This window comes from Mizuhopecten yessoensis, unplaced genomic scaffold, assembly GCF_002113885.1.
Source record: "Mizuhopecten yessoensis strain PY_sf001 unplaced genomic scaffold, ASM211388v2 scaffold3901, whole genome shotgun sequence".
NCBI classification, from domain to species: domain Eukaryota; kingdom Metazoa; phylum Mollusca; class Bivalvia; order Pectinida; family Pectinidae; genus Mizuhopecten; species Mizuhopecten yessoensis.
The window spans coordinates 76,385-97,716 of record NW_018405276.1 but is presented as its reverse complement, the minus strand read 5'-3'; the positions used below and the strand labels follow the sequence as shown (position 1 = coordinate 97,716).

Below are 21,332 nucleotides of genomic sequence, written 5' to 3'. Positions count from 1 at the left end.
GGCCCCATTTTTAAATACAATATTACGAACTATCTGAACAAAGACAGAAGCACAATGTGGACACTGCCATAATTAACCTTGTACAAATCTTAGACTGGTGATCAGTCCTTCAGGTAAATACAGGTGTGCAGTGTGCATTGTACTCAAGGCAGGTATACACTTATTGATTAAATCACCAGCATATTTAGCCGGTCTCAAATATTCAAATCAAGCTCAGTGTTAAGAGTATACCTCCGAATCATCTGATCTTTTCACATCACACCAATGTAATGTCAATTTAAAGTTACTGCAGCCCCAATGTATTAATCCTATTCAGGCTTCACAAAAAAAATTGTATTCAAAACTTTTTGAGACTTTATTTATAAGACTTCCTTGGATGAAGTTTAAATCTACAGTCGCCATTATTTAACCTTTGTTTGTCCTGACAAAGAGGTGGCCTTCACGAGTTGATAGTCATCTATATACTCGTCATCAATGAGGACAAACTAAAGACATGAGCACATGAAAAGGCCACATCCTCAATCAACTACTAGCTTTGAAATCAGAGAAATCGGAAAACTAAAAATTCCCAAGCATTCATTTAACTTGGAACAATAGCAGCCTGTTGCCGTGCCAACACCAGAAAGAGGCAAGTGTGAAGTAGCACGCATCCTGGTCTCCCTCCCCACTAGACTGAGGAGGGTCTTTGTTTAGCGTGGGTTGGGAGGTGGAGGAAAGCGACACCCCTCATCTAACAGGTCAGAGGTCAGGGGTGGGTGGGTGGCTAATGGTGAACAAACTCAGTCACTGACTTCAGATACAAAGGCTAACCATTACACAGAAAGATAACATTTCCACCATTTTCTTCTTCCTGATCTTATCAAGAGTTGTTCAAAGATTAAACTCAGATGAAACATATTGTTATCTGTTTGTGAGGAATAAAAACGTGCCATATTCCACCTGTGTTTGTGGTCTCACACAGAAAGAGGAGAAATTACAATAAAAGTTTCAACTAATTTCCATGATTTTGTTTTTATAATTTTTGTTGTTGTTGCATCGATCTAAATTAATTAACATGTTTTGTGCTAATATTTTTATACAGAGAAAAACTTGATTGTTGAATCAATCATATTTTGAAAATTATATTTAATAATGAAAGAAACAGAAACCCATCTTAAACAGAAAATCAAACCTTAGTTTTGGAAATTAAGGTAAACATGTAACAATTTGTATCGATCCACTTTTCACCTTCAACTAGCGGCCTGAAGATAATATTGCATCATACTAGATGCAGGTTTAGTTCAGCTGTTGACCAAAGCCCTCAGGCTGGTCAATCTCATCAAGTGGCCAGTCTAAGTGAGTACCTTGACCATTACATTGGGACATGAAAAGCCATTTAGCTTATCACTATGATGTTAGAAATAGCCCCTAGCAACACGGAGATCAAAGCTACATCAATGTGTTACCTGTATCACAGGTAATTCAACGTGTTACCTGTATCACAGGTAATTCATCCCGTCGCAGTAGAAGCTAGACATCAATTGGAATTCTTCTCTGATTTTATTTGTAATAAAGAAATTAAGTGACCATTACCGACAATTAACACCCACGTGAATGACTGAGATAATGAAAACAGATAAATATTAACACCAGTACAGCATCTATACCGGGTTGTTGAAGTGAAAGTGACTATCAATTTATAAAAGGAATTCACAATCAGCCCAAACTAAAAACATAGTATTTATATAAAATTAATGTAAATTATATGTAAAAAATGAAGAAAAACACCACAAAAAATAGGTTTAGTGTATATTGCGGCTTAAGGTTGCTAGCTAATAATAAATCGTTTCTGTTGACTGCAGGGCTATTTCCATTTTCTACTTTTAAGTATTAGCCAATTCAGTAATTTAATTACCAGTTTGTTTTCGATGCAATACTTTTTGAAAATAATTACACTTTTCTTTTAATTTTGAACTCATTTTGAACATATTGACCAGGTCAATATTTAACACCTGATTCATCAAAGATAATTTACAGGAATGTCAAGTGTAGAACTCTCCTGGGAAAGGAGATGCTTGTCAAAGTTGGGTAGGGAGATATCCTTAAAACAAACAGTATAAACTCAGCAAATACTGACTGGAGGAATTAGTCTTTACACCATTCATTAACTCATTCACCCCTGAAATTTCATAATGAACTTTTCCAACCTTTGAATTGGAAGAGTTCAAATGTGTCTTAAGGGGTGAATGAGTTAAAACACCTTCCCAGGAATACAGCAGTTAGTTGTATCAAATAACTTCCCTATTAATATGTTAACTTAGTCATTTAAAAAAATATATAAAAAAAAATAGAGCTATTAACTGAAATATGAATATTTTAAGTATACAGTAATTTATTTTGAATCCAAGAAAAAAAAAATTGTCCTCAAACTTTAATGATTAAGAAAATATTGCTAATAAAAATCTACCTAAATATTTCGTTAAGCTGATACAGCTTTGATACAAGTCTGTCAGTTCACTGTTAGTCCAAGTACCAGTTTCACTAGAGAGTTCTACTCGGTGTAATATGTTCTAAAGATGTTTCCAATAAGAGGGAGTCTGAGTAACAGGTTTCCCATTCTTTCCTATATAACCCTGTTAAACTCTCCAACAAACACCCATAGAAGCTATAAGTATGTCCCCTGGCAATTCAAGTTAAGTCTGCTATTTATTTGTCTAGCCATTCAATATTTCTTAAGTCTATCCCTAATAAAAACACATCTGAAGCTTCCAACCCAAGTTGGTCATTCTGTGGTGAACTCAGAATAAAATCCATCCCATGTAAGTAGGTAAATAGGGGAGGGAGGCAGGTGAGAGAATTTACTAAACAGTTACACCAACAGAAGAGCAAGATACAGTAGCGGGCTTACAGTTGTCAATGGTGACCAAACAGCCAACAAAATTGTTCGGACCACCCGGATATTAACAAGTTTAGGTACTATGGTCGAAATGTTTATCATCGAACCGACGGGCCTGAGAACCAGGCAGCTGTACCTTTATTTCTATTATCTAAATCTACCTCTGTCATAACACCTACATCCACCTGAGAATTACCTGGAAGCTGGTAACAAAACAAGATGCTGACGGTCACAATAGGTGTGCCCCAGGATCTACCCACAGGTAGGGCTCTACCCGTGTTGTTTCAGAAACATTCTCATCCCGATTAGCGGCCCCATTGTAAGCATACTTATTTACACAGTCCAAGTCTTTTTATCTTTTGTTGCAATAGTACCTGACAATAGCTCTACTTAGCTGCCATCATGTTATGCTGGTCTTAGTATTCTGACTCAGCCTGACTCAATATTTGGACAGGATAACCAGATCTATTGTGTCCACTTCAAAGGCCGGCTCTAACACCAGCCAAACTCCCTTCCAGGTTCCATCAGGGCCAATCTAGCACCTATCTGCCATATTTGGTGATATAGGGGTGTCAGAATTCAATTACACTGGGACAATAGGGACTGGGGGATGAATACAGACTTTGTGCGCTGCGTCTGACAATTCGATATCGGTACGAATGTCCCATGAAGCTTGTATAAAACAGTGATACTCGATTAACCTTGCTAATTGATCAAACTAATGAATGATATAATTAATAATTTTATCAGATTGTGTTAACGACCTTTAAAAGAACCCGGGGAATTTGAAACAAGGACAGAATGATAGGTGTACCCCAGAGGTGTAACCGAGAGATTGGTATTGAAATACATCGCTTCGTAAATACAGCAGACAAAGCCCCGTTAGACAATAGCACCCTCAGCTGGAGGACAAAACAATTATCTAACGGTGATGTGCTTCGTCTTGTTTGGCTCGTATCCCAGATTCTTGATAAAAATTTACCCCGATGCCATCAAAAGACAAGGTACAATCAAATTTGAAATCCTCCTACACTGCCGTGGCTTGAGGAGCATTCATAATAACATCTATACAATGATAGGTGTCTGCGGCTTCGGAAATTAAACATCCGATATTAACGATCTGATATACCCCGTTGAAACGTGACACCGATCTTGTTCCTGGGCAAGCTTTTAATACATCGTAGGATATTCAGGTCCCCCCCCCCCCCTGTAACTGGTCCTGATTTCAGTGTTCAATAATTGAGCTTTATCTATTTTCTTTAAGTATCAGTAAGATCTTTTCAAATGTTAATACAATTTAGTTGATAAAACCTTAAATCTGTTTTATAAAGCGACAGTAATGGATTTTGAGAAAAATATTAATATTAGTTCAATTAATAAAAAATTCTACAGGGAAGCCTGAAAGGTTTTTCAGTGCAAACCTATCAGCATCTTTTTGGAAATCTAGAAACCAGAAACAACCACACCATCATCAAAAATAATGAAAGGAAACAGTGGAAGGTCAAGCGACCCATGTATAGAAAATATCAGGTTGCCGCACATCACAGAACAAAGAGGAGACTGTGGCTTTTAAAGGCATTGACTGGCACGGGTGGGATAATGGCGGGGTAGACGTGATGACTACGTCCCAGCCACACTTCTATGCAGTAAATACAATCAACATCCCCCCATACTCATCCCCCTCCCCAATGCCCACCCAGAAATATCTGCCCTAGCACAATTCACCTCAATACACAGCCAATGTCAGCCTTGCTATCACGATTTGTCATCTGAAGGATGCTTATGTTTTTTATTTACTCTATCAACAACAGAATCTAAAGTTGACAGAAAATGTTCCTGGTGCTTTTGTTTCTGACCTTCAGATCGAGTTCCTCCATATTTATTGACATTTTTATCCTCATTGTCATTACTGTACCATCTTACACGCTTCCCCGCTCAAGATATTCAAGTTAAAACTTCCTCTATTCTAACGGGAACTTAAATTTACAAATCTGATAATGCTACATTGAACCACAAACATTTATATAATTAAGTTCTGAGAATTACAGTTAATAGTTTTTGTCTGGTATAAAACCTGAAGTTTCAGAAACTTAAAACTTCCTACTTATCATTTATTGCGGAAATGATAATTTTCAATTAGCATCAAATATCTTTCAACGGAATAAAATGTGATGTAAAGTAACCTACTGGGTATTCAAAACTTTTCCAATTAGCTTTCGACATCCTTCAAAAGAAATAACTGTTTACTTCTTAAAATAGATTCATACATATTCATGAAAAATGCGACATATTCCTAGATTTCTCTATCATCCAAGGAGAAATTTTGTTTGAAATTGAAAAATGTATTTAATCCTTCCCAGTGTGAAGTTGATCATTTTGATGTGTACAAAGCTGCGTGTAAATCCCTCGGAACAGAAAATCTAAATGTAGCAGATAACAAACTGATGGCTGAAGTGATAGCCGAGTCCGTATGACAATACAACATCCCTTGTCAGATTTTCAAATATCATTCTCTCCAGGATGTTGAGGATTGAGGTATAGTGAGACCACAGGTGTGGGTTGTGGTACTGACAGGGAAATAGGATAAAATGCCCCAAAAAACATTTCAATTTATAATCTTCTTCTGCTTCAGTGATTAATTTTTTAAACAAATATTTGAAATATTAATAATTTTAATTATAAATTGAATCAACTTAACACTTTTCTAATAACAGCAAAGTCACAGGGGCTTGTATTGTTAGTTTTCTTTTTTCGTAGAAGAATGCCCCAACATCTCCTCTCTCAGACAGCTGTATCTTAACCGGACAGGAACTTTATATTACTCACCGAGTCAAGTTTAGAAGTGTATCAAATTATGATATTTATTAACATAATTATGAACGGTACAGATGCCTGTGTTCAGTCTGAATACTGTCACACAGGAATTGATGTCAATGTCGTTCGATACAATTTATCTCTTAAAGTATTGTAATAATAACAAGGTTTGGCAATATATCAGGGAGAAGTATAGATAAATGATTTGCTAAGAAAAAGGGATATTTATTTAAAAAATGTTGGTGATGAATGGGTGGCAAATGAAATAAAGGCATTATACTGGGGCTTTACTGTATAGTAATAAACAGGGGCATTATACTGGGGTTTTACTGTATAGTGATAAACAGGGGCATTATACTGGGGTTTTACTGTAGTGATAAACAGGGGCATTATACTGGGGTTGTACTGTATAGTGATAAACAGGGGCATTATATTGGGGTTTTACTGTAGTGATAAACAGGGGCGTTATACTGGGTTTAAACTGTATAGTGATAAACAGGGGCATTATACTGGAGTTTTACTGTGTAGTGATAAACAGGGGCATTATACTGGGTTTTTACTGTATAGTGATAAACAGGGGCATTATACTGGGGTTTTACTGTAGTGATAAACGGGCATTATACTGGGTTTTTACTGTATAGTGATAAACAGGGGCGCTATACTGGGGTTTTACTGTAGTGATAAACAGGGGCGTTATACTGGGGTTTTACTTTTAGTTAATTTATTGAAAATAGTTTTTAATTCTTGGTATACAATGTACCACATTAAAGAAAAATTGTGGGAAAAGTAATCAAAAAGGACAAATAAAAGAGTTTTTTTTTTATTTATTGATGAAAATTTACAGTGAAGTATTTACTGATGTTGAGAAAACCCAAAGGAGCTTGATATAAATCTGGACTTTTGTTCTACCGAGAGGAAGGAGGGGTTACCATGTTCCTGCTAGGCCCCCTCAAGCATCCTACGTCCCTGTAATAAATTGTTCGGAGATGACGCGGCAGTGTTTGCTATAGGATCGATACAGCACAGGACTGGGGATTACTATCGGTAAAGTATTGAACCCTTAGACAGGGAAGGCTTTCATCTCAAACTGGAGATATTTCACCTGTGTCACACGAATATGTATACTGCCACTTCACATCTTTATTTGAAACAAACCACCACATCCCATAAACACGACCATTTTAAAGGACGCTTAAAACCTTCAAGGCTCTGATGTTTTCCACCATCACACAAATTTCCAAGAATTTTTTCATTTTTTCTGATTTAATACAGGACTAAAGTTTGATTTTATTTCTTTGGAATCCTGAAGTTCTGAATAATTTCATTGAAGCTAACTGAAGCTTTCATTGAAAACAAATGGCTATCTTTCATCCTTAAACTTGTTAAATAATCCATTTTATGTTGTCAAAATGTCTATGTATTTTGTGGCCATGGTTATTTTAGTAGCAAGGTGCAGATAACATACCTTGTCATCAAACATCCAGTTTACCTGTACCAAAAATGTCCCTTCAAAAAAACTGCATCGTCTATGACAATAAATCAACTCATCTTCTTATCCGCAATATTTATGACTACTGTGAAGTGGCTAAATTTGTTCAGGTGGGCAAACAGTGGTTTGAGGGCTTCTTTACCTGTGATTGGAATCTCATGCAAATGGTTGACAGGTAATTTTACCTGTGTGACAGGTACTATGTGTAATTAGGAAGGAATGTGGTTCTAGGAGAACTTTGTTTTCTCTATAGTACTAGTTCACCACCCGATGAGCAGGACCGGCATGCAGGGATGACTCAATTTGTCACCAAACACTTTATTCTGTATCCAACGAATATGAACCCAAGTATATCGGCTGTCGGGGAGGGGGACATCTACATTGACTAGTAATTTCCATTCGGATCAGAATTCAGTGATAATATAGTAAACATAAAACGGAAAAGAAACAATTACCGAAAAATAATTATTACTTATAAAACAACTACCTTGGCAATTATTTTTATTAATCACGCCACTGCGGTAATTTATTTTTTTCTGCAGGTATGAACAGAGTCAGATACATATGTTCACGGCCCAATTGTAAAGTAATTGGTGTAACGATAATACCACATGATTACCCCGAGAGACGGTACACGAAAGTGAAATGCTATCCTCTAATCTTTCCACTGCATGCAATATTTCTTTCCCGACTCAAACTACAACTGACTTCTGCAATCTTGGACAAAGGCTGCTGCCCGACACATCACAATAGCTGTGGCAAAAGTTTCAGACACTATTCTCTACAACGACTTAACGAGGGAGTTTTCAAACACATCTTAAATGAAACAGAAATAATTATTCACTCATAGTAAAGACTAACATTTTTTTTTTTCCAAACACAAAGTGAACTAAAAATAATTATCCAACCATAGAAAGAGAAATCTGGAAATGAGAAAGTTGCTTAAGTGTTTAAATGTTGGAACAAGCTCCGGGACATGATTAAAGCTACAATAGATGGTGTTTCACGCATTGTTTAAGTCATAGCCAGGTATTACCTGGATGTTATCCCTGTAACATGTTCCATAGTGTACGACCAACTCTATACAGCTAATTCAAAGGCAAATTATAAGCCAAAGGCTACTTAGAAAAATAAATCCCAATGGGCACACAATGGTCTCAAGTAGAAAGGAAAAGACTCTTTTGGCTCTTGTTTCAGAAATACTTTCTGCAGCCAGGTAAACTCTATTGTCGGGGTTTTATTAGACATCTTTTGTGTTTGGAGGTACTTTCACTCTGATGACAGCTGGCATGACCCAACAGATTCCTTAATTCAAAACAAGTCAGGCCAACCAATCCACCAGAACTGGTTTGAATTTGGTTTTCTGGATAAGGTAGAAAGTGTGAAGTTATCAATTAATTTGGACGATTACTTACATTTCAAAAACCAATGGATACTCCATGATCAAAACAATTTAAATTAAGAAACTCGAATTTATAGCCTTTTGTTCTGTTTTGATGAAATTGACATCCTTTCAATCAATCTCGTATAACAAGACCGACTGAATTTCAAGTTTTTAATCATTTCCATTTGAATTCTGAATTTCACTCTACCAGTTGCAGGTCCAGATAGAAAAAAGGCAGACATTTTTTTTAAAGTAAAACAATAAGGGGAAATATTATTGTTATTGGTATTGTTTCAAGTATTGCTTAACCCCTTTTGTAGAACACCTGAGAAAGTTTGATAATCACATTTTATCTATGATAGTTCTTATAACAGTGAGTGCAGGGCCGATGCCGACAAATTAACCTGCAGGATATTTTTGAATTGAAAACTAAAAGAGTAGTTAGAATAAAATAAAAAGCACATACATGAGGTAACATATATATATAAAAAAAAATGAATTAAATCTTCTCTTGGATGGTTTTACAAAATGTTTGATCAAAAGTCGATGAAGGGGGGACGTTTTTGACATCAAATCTATATTAATCGTATCTGTCATCTGTTATAAGTACATTTCTAAGTAATGATGAATCTTAATATTAAAAGGAAGAAAGTTGATAGAAATCCCCACCTGGTAAACCTTCTACTCTTAAAATCTAACGGGAAGTTTTAAACCCCCTACTCAGCAGCTAAAAAAGTACATGGGCCAACATCCAACTTTGTTTAAACGTTTCTATTAAGAAATAAACAGTTATGGAAGACGTGTTCCTGTATGGGTATGCTACTGAATTCCGACAAAAGACTCCTCCTCTTCAATATCACTGAATTCATACCACTTAACAAATTCCTTTTGATGGCAAAAATCGATTTGTGGGGCTTTATCTATAGGGATAATGGGATACCGAAACGTCATAAAGGGGCGCTCAAAGGGGTAAACCTGTGACATCGCTAGATATAAATTAACTCATGCTAAAATATCATGACTTTGTAGTTTAGTAATTCCTCATATCTTTTTTTGTTTTACTTTTTGAACCCCCGGGAAACCCACTGATGAGCAGCAATCCGTCATATCAAACTGACCAAAAGGTGTATTTTTTATTTGACACCCGTAAGAGCCCCAATGATGGGCAAAGCAAGTTGTTCTGGAGTCATGGCAACAAATACTGACGCACCTCTTTTTGAAGTCACGCAAATACTGTATTTCAAAAGTTCTTTAAAGATAAAAAAAATAATAATAATAATAATAATTATTGCACAGTACGATCTTGGCCAGATATGAGTCTATAGAATTCCCACAAAGACCTACATAACGATTGATAAATGAACCCTACTAGTATGCATCCGTTATAATGATTTGGCAAAGTGCCATGATACCCGACCTGCCGAACTCATGTATTCACGGTAACTGAATCACCTGTATAAATCAAATGCAATTAAAATCACAGGTATGTTTGTATTTGTTCGTATAAATTGCATGTCTACCTTTGACTACCTGAGAAGACAAACTGTATCCCCATCAATGTCACAGTTCAATGGACGCCCCCATATATTTCCATTACTGGGTTATAACGGTAGATTCACCGATAGCGCTGGTGTGGGCCGGTTTGGACATGACTATGCAGATACAGTTACACGAGTCCCTTGAACACAAGGATGCCCCAGACATTCTAAAAAGATACATGTGGAACAAGTTGACGCGCAGAAAATGTATGACTGGCTTTTTGAATGGTTTGGAAGCCTGCCATCTTTTATATTAGTATTTCAATAGTTTTTTGGGGCTGTAATGATCGTCTCGATTCTACTTCCAAGGCTGAACCCCATACAAAACATTTAAATACGAAGGCTGGTCTCTATACATTGTGAAGAATAAAGTCCGAATGGCAAAGATAATTCGATAGTTTCAAATGAGACTGCTTCATTTGGTACGTAACGGCTAAACAGAGAGAAAATTACTGGGCAATCATCCCTAAAGCGCGCGTGTAGTTTTACATAAGTTCTCAAAACGTGATGAGCAAAGCGAGTCTCATTATCATTCCAGTGTATAAAGGATTCGTCACCGCTCTTTGATAACTGTCCGAGCTGAAATTATTTGCATTATCGATGAAAATCACAGTAATTGGCGTCCAAAGTACCAGAAACTTTGAGGATTCTTAATTACGTGGCCAATTACAAGGACTAACAAAAACTTAGAAATAGTTGTTACAAAAATTCAAAATATAGTTACTTCTCAATTACTCATCTCAATATGTTCGGTTCCATTTTAAAACCCTGAAGTCCCAAACAACACCTGTGGGATGAGAAAAGTTTAATCAGTCAAGATTGCCGCTAGCGGTGGAACAAGGTATCATGTGATAAAACAGGCCCAAGTTTTCACGTGTTAAATACACTTCAATACGGTAAACTTTATTCAAATAAACTTTTCTAATAATGATTACATTCTATTCATAATGAAACCCAGCAATCGAGGAAAACGAAACCATTCGAATGCATCAAGCATAATTGTGAATTGAAACGCCCCAATACGCCGTGATGTCTCCTTCAGTGGTCGCCAGCTTCCAAATACATCTCGGCATGAGTCAAACGTTTTGAATTCTGTCCAGGTTTTTATCCGTAAAGCGACAACATCGATAGGTGAGGGAATATTTACATAATTTCCACAGCTCCCTTTCCTTTTGTATAGCATCCGCGTCTTGATCAAACAGTCCGCTATCGACCGGTGATTTCCGTTCGACTAGCACCGTTTACCTACAGAATTTAGCCCCCTTTCACACAGGGAGCTTTGTTAACGCGGTTCTCAATAGAGCATCTCTCCCGCTTATCAATATGTCAATTTCTTAAAGTATTGACTCCCCAGCCAGGCTCTGTATGGCCAAGGATAAATAAATATGCCTACTTTTCGTGCTTGCTTAAAGGTTTTGTAGATAGAAAACAGGACCAACTTTGTAGTGAGTACGTGTCGCGACCGGCTTTCAGCACTGTCCCACTGTACATTGCTCCCCAGCGCATCCCGGCACTGTGTCCGATGAATAGGGCAAAGTTTGATTTGATTTGTAAAAAAAATAAAAGATCTTTTGAAATTATTAATGGGTAATTTATTTTTTAAAAGATGTAGGTTATAACGTGTTCTGCTGGATTCAATCTGGGAGAAGAGAAAAGCCCGTTATTCGAGATGCCGCTACACAACTCGGCTAACACCCCATACCGATCGGGATAACAATAATAACTGGGTTTTTTTAAAACTGCGTACTACTCCGATATGAAATCTGGGTCGCTGACCTGAAGTGACCCATGGAATAGCCAGACACAGCTCATTACTAATTGTTAATCAGTCCGCAAAACTCGCAGTACTCTTAACATTTCATAATTAGGACTTTATTCACATAGCGCTTTAGTAAGACCGGAAATGAGGTTCGGGATTGTGAATAAATGACAAAAAAATAAGCTAACAGTTTTTTTAAATAAAATCCAGTGAGTCATTGAATTATCAACTGGGAATCCTAATGACCACATATCTAAAACATTTAATTGGTGAAGATCCGGAAACTGAGTGTGACTATGTATCTCAAGCGCCCAGCTCCGTGACGTTGTAGACGTAAACCAATTAGATTTGGTCTGACGCCAAGACTACGACAATTATCTAGACCTTCCTCCGATGAACTCGCTTTAGAGAGAAATCGGGGTTCAAACCACACATAAGACACATCGTTCATACTTATGTAGACCGTCTTTCTCTCGCCAATTATGTCTTTATTTCGGTACGTACCGTGATGCAACCGTTTTCCATGGCTTTACCTTGCTACCATTGATCGAATCACTAATTATGTAATTAATCCTTCAAGTCCCATGAGCGGGGAAACAATTATACACAGAAGCAAACAAGCCCTATACAGGATTTAACGGTAGGACCATGATTACGGGTAGTAGGTAATAGGACGTTGTGAGAGGGGCCATTTTGCTGCTGAAAGTGCTGGGTACCATGTGTTTGTCTGTTTGGGCGCGAGGTTCGTGCAGAGGAATTGTCAGGTCGCCATTGTCGCTTCGACAACAAACATCTTGAGGAAAGTCGTGTTTGGTGTATACGGGTAGCCATCAATGGCGGGGTCGCGTACCCTCGTCCCCCTCCCACTCTCATTATCGCCGACACTTTGAAAGCCTGCCAACACGAACCAAGAGGTTTCATCAACTCTGGCGTCGGGTAGCCAATAGCAGCGTCCATCGACCAGACCACGCTAACTTCACCGACACACTTTATTTAGAACTACTGATAGGAAGCTGAAGTCTAAAATATATAGTTTTGAGGCGGGTTTGCCAAACTTAAAAAAAAAAACACGCCAAAATACTGTTTTTTTTTTAATTGCAATATATATCAATTTTACAGACCATGAAATTTTACCTTAACCAGCATTAAAATATTCACTTTTTAACCCTTTTAATCCATGTACAGATGCCTGTCGTTGATCAACGTAAACACGTTTGTAAAGGAAATTTGATGAGTCAATTTTTATCGACTAAGGATGACAGCAATAGTAATTATAAGTTATAACAGTTATATGTATGTGAAATCTGGTCTATGTACCGAGCGTTTGACAAGACCTAGAGCATCTCGCATGAAACCCTTACAATCTAGACCGACAGTCGGCATGCCTATGTACCCCTGCTCAAACCTCAGAGTTCGTGCCGAGGAGTCGCCATGATTGATTCAGGTAAAGGCGTTCGAATCGATATTTGTGTGTTTGCATGTCTAAAATGCCACCTGGAAACAAATGTGAAGCGATCAGGTGAAATTCTTCCACCTACAACGGTTGTCAGAATAAAACAGTAACTTGAATTGTCACAAATCTCCGCATCAGCGGATCGAACGCGCCCAAGGTCTCGTGCTGGAAGTCAGAAGAGCGCGGGAACTATATATAAGCATCCCGCGCGAGATGGGACATGTTATTCATGAACAAACGACTTACAAGGGTTGCTAGATATATTCAGACCTCATTTAAATTCCACATTAATAAAAGTTGCAGTGATTTGGGACGAGGAAATGTTAATAGTTTATCGAGAAACTGAGTTTGAACAAAGACTAGAGCTTCCTGAAATAGTTTTAAATGTTCCAATACACGCGTCAAATCTTTCTTGTGCATCTCCGAGCCAGTATTCGCTACGGTTGGATGCTGAGACCTTTTCGAGGGTACATTTAAAAACCTGGTGGTGTCACATCGGTACGAGATGGAAACGTGTCAAAAAGGAGATTAAATATTCAATAAATCTTACAGTTACTAATTATTTCTTGCTGCGGAGCAGACTACCGGTTCAGACGAGATCTCGGGCTGGTAAAAACGGGTCCCCATCTTGCCTCAAGATTTGTGCTGAGATTATAAATTAATTTAAAGTTTCGTAAGCAACATTTAAATGATGAGCATTTCAATAAGATGACTCACCCGAGTATTTGTCATAATAAATTTCCAATATTTCCAATATCATCATTAAAATGCAATAAATGACACGAAATGCATTAAAATGGCATAATACTGTGTCAGTACTATCTATGACAAACTGCAATTTACACTTAAACAGACAAACGCATGGTCGTTGGACCATTTACAAAACTAATTGCCGATTGCTTTCGGCAGAATCCAGTTAATACACAAGTTATATTTCGCATAATGATACGTCAAGTTCAATTAATTTTTGTGTGTGAAGATTATGAAGAAATATAAGTATATTGTTGTATGTTACCGAGAGATGATTATTTTGCATTCTGGAACATTGACATTTTGTTTCAGTTTAATCATTACATAATATATGACAGCTTCAACATTTACCTGTATTTGTCATTAGCTATTGAAACTAAATTCAATGACGTAAAATCGTGTCTGCATTTGAATGAATGCATTTCATATCAACAGAAGCATTTGATTGTATCTAAACCCATCGATTTAGGAGTTGCATTTGTACTTATATATACCCGGTCATACTACATCGCGTGGCACGCGCGCTCCGGGGCACGGTCGCCATCACTCCTAACTCAGGCCATAGGTAAGGTATGATAATGGCCGGGCGGGGACGCTGTCTGAACATGCTCCTAGAAACACTGCTGAGAGCGATGGACGACATCACTTATAGGACTTCCCAATGTCTACCCCGTTATGTGCTAAGTACTGAACACACCATTCAAGAGCAATATTGACTTGGCAGCTCCTTACAATTAATAGCAAGCAAGGCATCCCCCTCGGGCCGAGCTGTTCCCCTGGACGACAGAAAACAAGGCCAAATTCACCGACTGACAAACATAGTCAAACATCCCACTTGGATGAAAACTGACTTAGAATACAGAGAAAGGTAGAAAGCAAAATATCATCAGCGGGTCTACCAATATTTATTTAAGTGTGGCGTACCTTTATCCCTTAACGTACCTGAGAACCTCCGTGCAGCACCTTGCGATATGAGAAATCGATGATACCGGGTTTAAGACTTAAACTCCTGTCATATAAAGTTCACTTGGGTAAGAAATAAACATCTACTGGTATCATGATGTGCTTTTCTAAGAACGTCTTAAATAAAGGTACTTGACTGTACTAACACTTTTATAATACAAGTGGGTTTTTTATCAAGAGAAGTTTTTCTGGTCTCCGGCGAGTGTGTGCTTATATATCAGCAAAACCTCAAATAAAAGTTTTATAATTATTATTTTGATGCACAATCAATTGATAATATTATATAAGATTGACTTTGTCAGATTCAGCTGGCCAAACCTGTGCCCGAGCAATTTGCTTAATTTTACAAAAAAATCATGTTTTAACTAAATTAAGAAACGGTCTTGTATTCGGAGGCAGTGTAGTCCGACTGCCCGATATTCCGGAGGCGATAAGGCCTTCGACCGTAACACCGCGCAGTCTCTTAGACATTCAGATAGACATATTAAATAATTCAATGAGGTGTATATTTTATATTCTGAACAATAGGTGTATATTACATGCATCTTTCGACAGAACAGGTGGTAAAGATTTTTTTCTTAATTTCCCGAAATGTCTTGCATGATATAAACATTTAAGTGTCGCCCGTCCTCGCTATATATACAGTCTGTAGTCTGTATAGATATGGGTGCTAATCAGGTGAGCATCCATATAATTGTACAATTAGCATTTTCAACGCAGGGGAGTACACACGGGACAAAGCGGGGTACGTGAGAAGGAGCTAGCGGTTCATTATATATGTATATATGGACATTTCGTGTAGGTTTGTAAAGAACGGTCACATGTCAAGTTACATCCGCGTTGCTCAGACGCATCTGAACATGCACATCCCAGATCAAGTGCCCGATACAGAACACCAATAAATATCGAACTCGGATGACTGAATTAGTAATAAAAAGATGGTCTGGCTGCATAGAAAAACAACAACACTCTTACGTTTGTGCAATCTCCATACTTCAAACGAAGCTACCTAAATCTTAATGCATCCGTATAGCAGTTCACCGTGAGCGTTATCGCAATAAATCAAATAAAAGTTTCCAATCATTGTGACGTCATGAACATAGTGACGTCATAAATTAAACGCGATTTCTTACAGATTGGAATATTATTTTTGCTCTAAACTTGGACAATACTTGACGGGTAAGTGCCGAGATGCCATAAACGTGCTATGTTCTACTTGTTTTGGATCAGAGTTTCTAAAGACTCACTGATATTGACACATTGATTCAACACTATAACCCACGACCGTAATACTCATTTTACTATATTACGTATTGAATCTGTCATCAGGGCCGTGATGAACCATATACTCAAATGAACAGAGTCGTAAGATACTTGAAGGAAATCCCGGGCACAGGATAAGCTTCAGCATGTACGGGATTTTCTCTGAGTTAATTTGCACTCGTTTTGTCAGAGTGACTTGATAATCATCCCGTGATCCCTAGCAAAGGCTACAATTCCAAGTAACAACACTTCTCTTTCACGACAGAACCGTTTCTATTTTTGATTAGCACTTAACTGGCTCCGGACAGTAAGAGGTATTAAATGTCCGAATTAATTCTCCTAACTTGTTTGTTCAGGCATCAGGCTAACCATTACATTGACCAGCACACTGACCAAGGGCCTGTCACAACTGGACGAACAAGTCTTTCGGCAACTTCTGCTTCCTTATAAGGGATGAAGTCGGCTTACTAATGCGTGTTTGTTTAATCCTTATACTGAAAGGACCCTTAATGCTGTGGTGTTATTGTCGTTGGAATGGTAGACAGGAATACTACAGGATAACGTCACACGTACTATATATATATATATATATATATATATATATATTATCAAAACGTGTCGATCAAATTTAGCTATCTATTCGTGAATTTGCAATTGGAAAAGTCGCAGAAAAATATCTATAATATCAACTAGGCGAAATTGGTACAGACTGTTATTTGCTTTATTGCTTCAGTTATTTACAACCGTAATAAATAAATGAAATATTCAAACTTAAAATGTTTTTTTAATCTTTATTTTTATTTTCCCCGTATTCGTCATCAATACGTTGATATACATTACTGAGCATCACCTGTTTCATGCATTCATGCATCGGCTAAGAATTAAGAAGCTTATATCGGTAAACGATCAGAAACGAATTGCTAATCGCATTAAATGCTTAAGTTCCAAATAAGCAAGCCTCTCCAACCATCACCGTATAACACGGGATTACCATCCCTGACCAGTGGTGGAGGTCAAGATGCTTACTGACCAGCTCTTATTGTGGATACGAGGGGTCAGTTCTAATCCTCCATACCCTACTTTTGTTCGGCGGATATAAATGGATGTATTAGAGAAATTAATCTGAAAATCAACCTTCGACAGCCAATTTGTGTCGATGGCGATTTATTAAAGGATAAAAAGGACCCGGATTATCACAGTTATACATGAAGTTGTTCCCTAAATCACAGAATACCGACCGTAAACCGTAGTACCGACAATGTGATACCGATTTGTATTGGACAGGGTATATATAAAATGGTTGTTACATAATCACCAAGGACCATTATACGTACACTCATAACAACACGATTGCTTTGTACTGTAACAGGCAAACATTCCGATTATAGCGTGCTCTGATCACAAAACAATAAATGTAAACAGATATTTCCATCTCCAAAAAGGCGATATCGCTATTCACTTTTCTTTACATGTAATAAATAATAAATTAGTCTGCCATAAAAACAAAGACATTGTTCACTTAATCGTTTGCGGCATTGATTGTTAGGGCTGTATTTCCATTAACCTGCAATAACACAGCGATTTAAGCACAGTCGAGACATGGATTTTATTGTCTTTTGTCACGAGCGCCAGCCGCTGCAGCACCAGTAATTTCCCGCCACAAAACGGCAGTGCGCGGTACTCCTACACCGGAAACAGTCGACATCTGTTGCAGTCAGGTTGTTGTGTGTATGTAATGCGGTCTTGTGCACGCTATGGCAACACGAAACAAGTGACCCACTGCCACACAGAGCGATAAGGATGGCGAGGACAAAGCTGGGCTTGACGGGATGTTGGTGAACTTCTGATAAAGATAAGCCATACTTTTCGGTCACCACGAAGTCAAAAGCGAAGGAACAGTTCGGCTGGGGCTGAGAATTTTACCATGTGATGCTCGGCGTGCTGGAGACAGTCATGATTGAGATCCGCCTTATCTCCTCCTGTCTTATCTCCCAGTGACCTTGTTATGATGACAAGGTCACTTATAAAGGTTTCTTCCCATTTATTTTTTTTCATAACTGCAAATCAAGACATGATGCCATGCCCCCAAACAGACATTTATCTAATAATTTTACACGAAATATTTTTGCTGCAAATTTTTGAGAGGGATTTGAATTCGCAAACGACTCGCCAATACATAAACCATGGGAATTAAAGCGATCTACAATCAAAGGATTTTTTGTGACTTCGTCCCCCTTCCGTTCCCTCTAAATCAACCCACTGGTTCATAACAAACAGGTTTGTGAAGTGATGATGCTGAATGTCACGTGACTTCTCAAACAAAAATGGACGGTGGGTGGTTGATGGAGGATAAAGGATGCAATGAGGCACGTTATACCACAGGTGTGTAGCCTTTAAAGTCGGGCTCCACAGCCGCAGATTGTATTTCTGAATAGCTAATGGTAAGATGCCTACAGTCTTCATCCTCATCACTTTATTGTACCGCATCTGATCACTCGGGTGAGACGGTCGTCAATGCTTCTCCTCGGCGTTCCATTACACTAGTTCATACCCTGGTCGATGTATTGAATTGGCGACTGTGGTTGTCACCGGGAAAGGAGTGCAGTGACGTATATAAACCCTCCCAGGTACTCCAGGCCCCGAATCTAATCAGACTCTCATGTTTGCACTGTACACTTCATCTGTCAGCCCCATAAAACCTGGCTAGGACCTGACAAATACCCTAATCAAACATCCGGGGTAGTGATGCTGCTCCACTGCCTAGCAACCGCTTATTATCTGGGGGTAATTTTGGGCCCTAGCCTAGCACGAGCTCCTATCTCGGTGGTAAGCACAGCCGAACACCTGCAGCATCTGAGAGGAGAGTGTCGGCATGCTGGGCGAATTTTATCGCAGGTATGATGACACAGGTATGATGGGGCAAGGACACACAGGTGAATTTGACGATAACGGCTTCAGCGGGAAGCCAGGGGACAAAGGCCGGCCTTTGTGGTGTATACGGACGGAGCCTTTGGTCCCAGCATCATCTAGTCGTGAATATTTCATGGCGCGTCGCGATGGACGGCGTCTGTCATACCGGAGATGTTAGGTAGAGCTGGCTTAACATAATGGTGAATAAAAAATCTTAGATAGTCATCCTGTTTCCCCGAATATAATCGCTGGCTAGGATGAGGATGAAGAGTGTCCAATTTACACTGTATGTGTGAACGCCATTTAAATGGTCGCGTGTACCATCTGGTACATGTAGGATAAAATTACATGTTTTACAATTTGAGAGTCTGACTAAAAAAACAAACTCTGCGGTAAATGTATGAAAAGATAGTAAATCTCATTTCATGTAAACAGTACCGAAAATAAACGCGGAACGTATTTGTCATAAAGCAAACAGCCCACGTAGTGTATGTGTGTGTATATAGCACACAATAAATAGGTAGGTAACATACAATACATAGGTAGGTAATATAAAGTACCATATATAAAGTTGGCAGGTGAAGTTGTAGATAAGTGATGGAGATACGTCTGCTGTACCTGAGCGCAGGTCACCTGCTGAACAGGTAAACCGTCAGGTATTATACTACAGGTATGTCAAGCTGGTCTGATTGCTTGTCACAATGAGTCCTAATCAGGGTGTCTACCCGGGCACACTAATCACCGGCTTTTCACACATTCTGGCTAATTAATGGTGACATGCCATTTACCTGTAGCCTTCCTCCTATCAAAACATTGAACTCGTTTGGACAACGCTAGATAAGGGGGAGGGGGTAGTGAACAGTTTAACTCAAGCTCCAAGTAAAAAAAACACAACATTATTTACATTCTATATATCAACACACATATATCACCTATTTATAATTGTAAGCAGACAATTCTTATGTAAAATATGTATAATTGCTAGAGATACTTTATGAAAGGTGCATCTCTATTAATTTTTTTACCGACTTGCAACTGAACAGGTGAGTTTGTTTTCAGCGACATCGCCATGGATGATGCTTCGTGGGAGTAGGTAAGTTTGTACCTGCCGATATCATCACCAGGTGATGAGGATAACATGAGTCACACGGTCACGCACCAGAAAGTGTTGAGCGGGAGAATAGGTACAAGTGATGTCGTGGAACGGACCGGAGAAGCATGGTGCTCGAGAAACAGGTACACAAGTATGTACACTTCATCCGTCTTCACCACAAACGTAGACCAGCTACCCATACACGACACCGTGACAGAAACAGCAGCGAACAATAAACATATCCCATATTTCAAAATACCCCCTCACATCATCATCCCGTTTGTAGGTGTGTTAGCACACCTGTACATTACATCTACCTGTAACTATAATACAAACGGCCCCTTCATCCCCGAATACAAGATTCAGCGATTGAGGTCACCGTGATAAGTGTTATACACAATAATAGCCAATTTTATTTAACATTCCTTTATATCCATTTCAGCTTCCCTATAGCTTAGGTATCACAGCCGACAGGTAAACACACCTGAATCGTTATTTACATGTACCTGGCTGGGATCCATAAGTACGTACTATCGAACCAGGTAAAAACTTCAACAAAAGTTATATACGGCAGATGACATGACATAACAAAGCTGAACTAACTTTCATTTTACTCGAATAAGTAATTAGAAATAGTCGCCTTACCTTTCAGAGGCCTGGGGTTGGCCTGCTTTCTCCGGGACATGATGCGACACTATGGACCGCTGTTATCCGCTCGGATGTGAAAATGACCAAGATGATTCTTGGGGCATGCGTGCTGCCTCACTATCGGGGCACACGAAGGGGCCGACTCAGGTACGCCAACTAACACAATACCTGTTGAACAGGCTATGAATAATTAGCCAATGAGGCTGAAAAGAATAAGTACAGGTAACCATGTACGTACCTGTTGGAGAGGGATTACCTGTGATTAGTCCTATACAGGTAAAAAAAAATGTCACAAACAACGGTAAATGTAAGAAGATGTTTGATAGTCTATACGGGTTGTGCAACGGGTAGAAATATATTGATCTCAAACACAGGTACATACAAACGACAAAG

The 21,332-nt window shown here is 38.5% G+C and overlaps 1 protein-coding gene across 2 annotated transcripts in view; it reads right to left on the bottom strand.

Moving 5' to 3' along the window:
- Positions 1-21,019, bottom strand: part of LOC110448185 (ras-responsive element-binding protein 1-like) — a 55,302-nt gene extending 34,283 nt beyond the window's left edge. For both annotated transcript variants that reach the window (XM_021494299.1, XM_021494300.1), the window contains exon 1: positions 20,937-21,019. In XM_021494299.1, the coding sequence (XP_021349974.1) occupies positions 20,937-20,976 (40 nt within the window). In that variant the 5' untranslated portion in view covers positions 20,977-21,019. The remainder of the gene's footprint in view (positions 1-20,936) is intronic.
- Between the last annotated feature and the right edge of the window lie 313 nt (positions 21,020-21,332).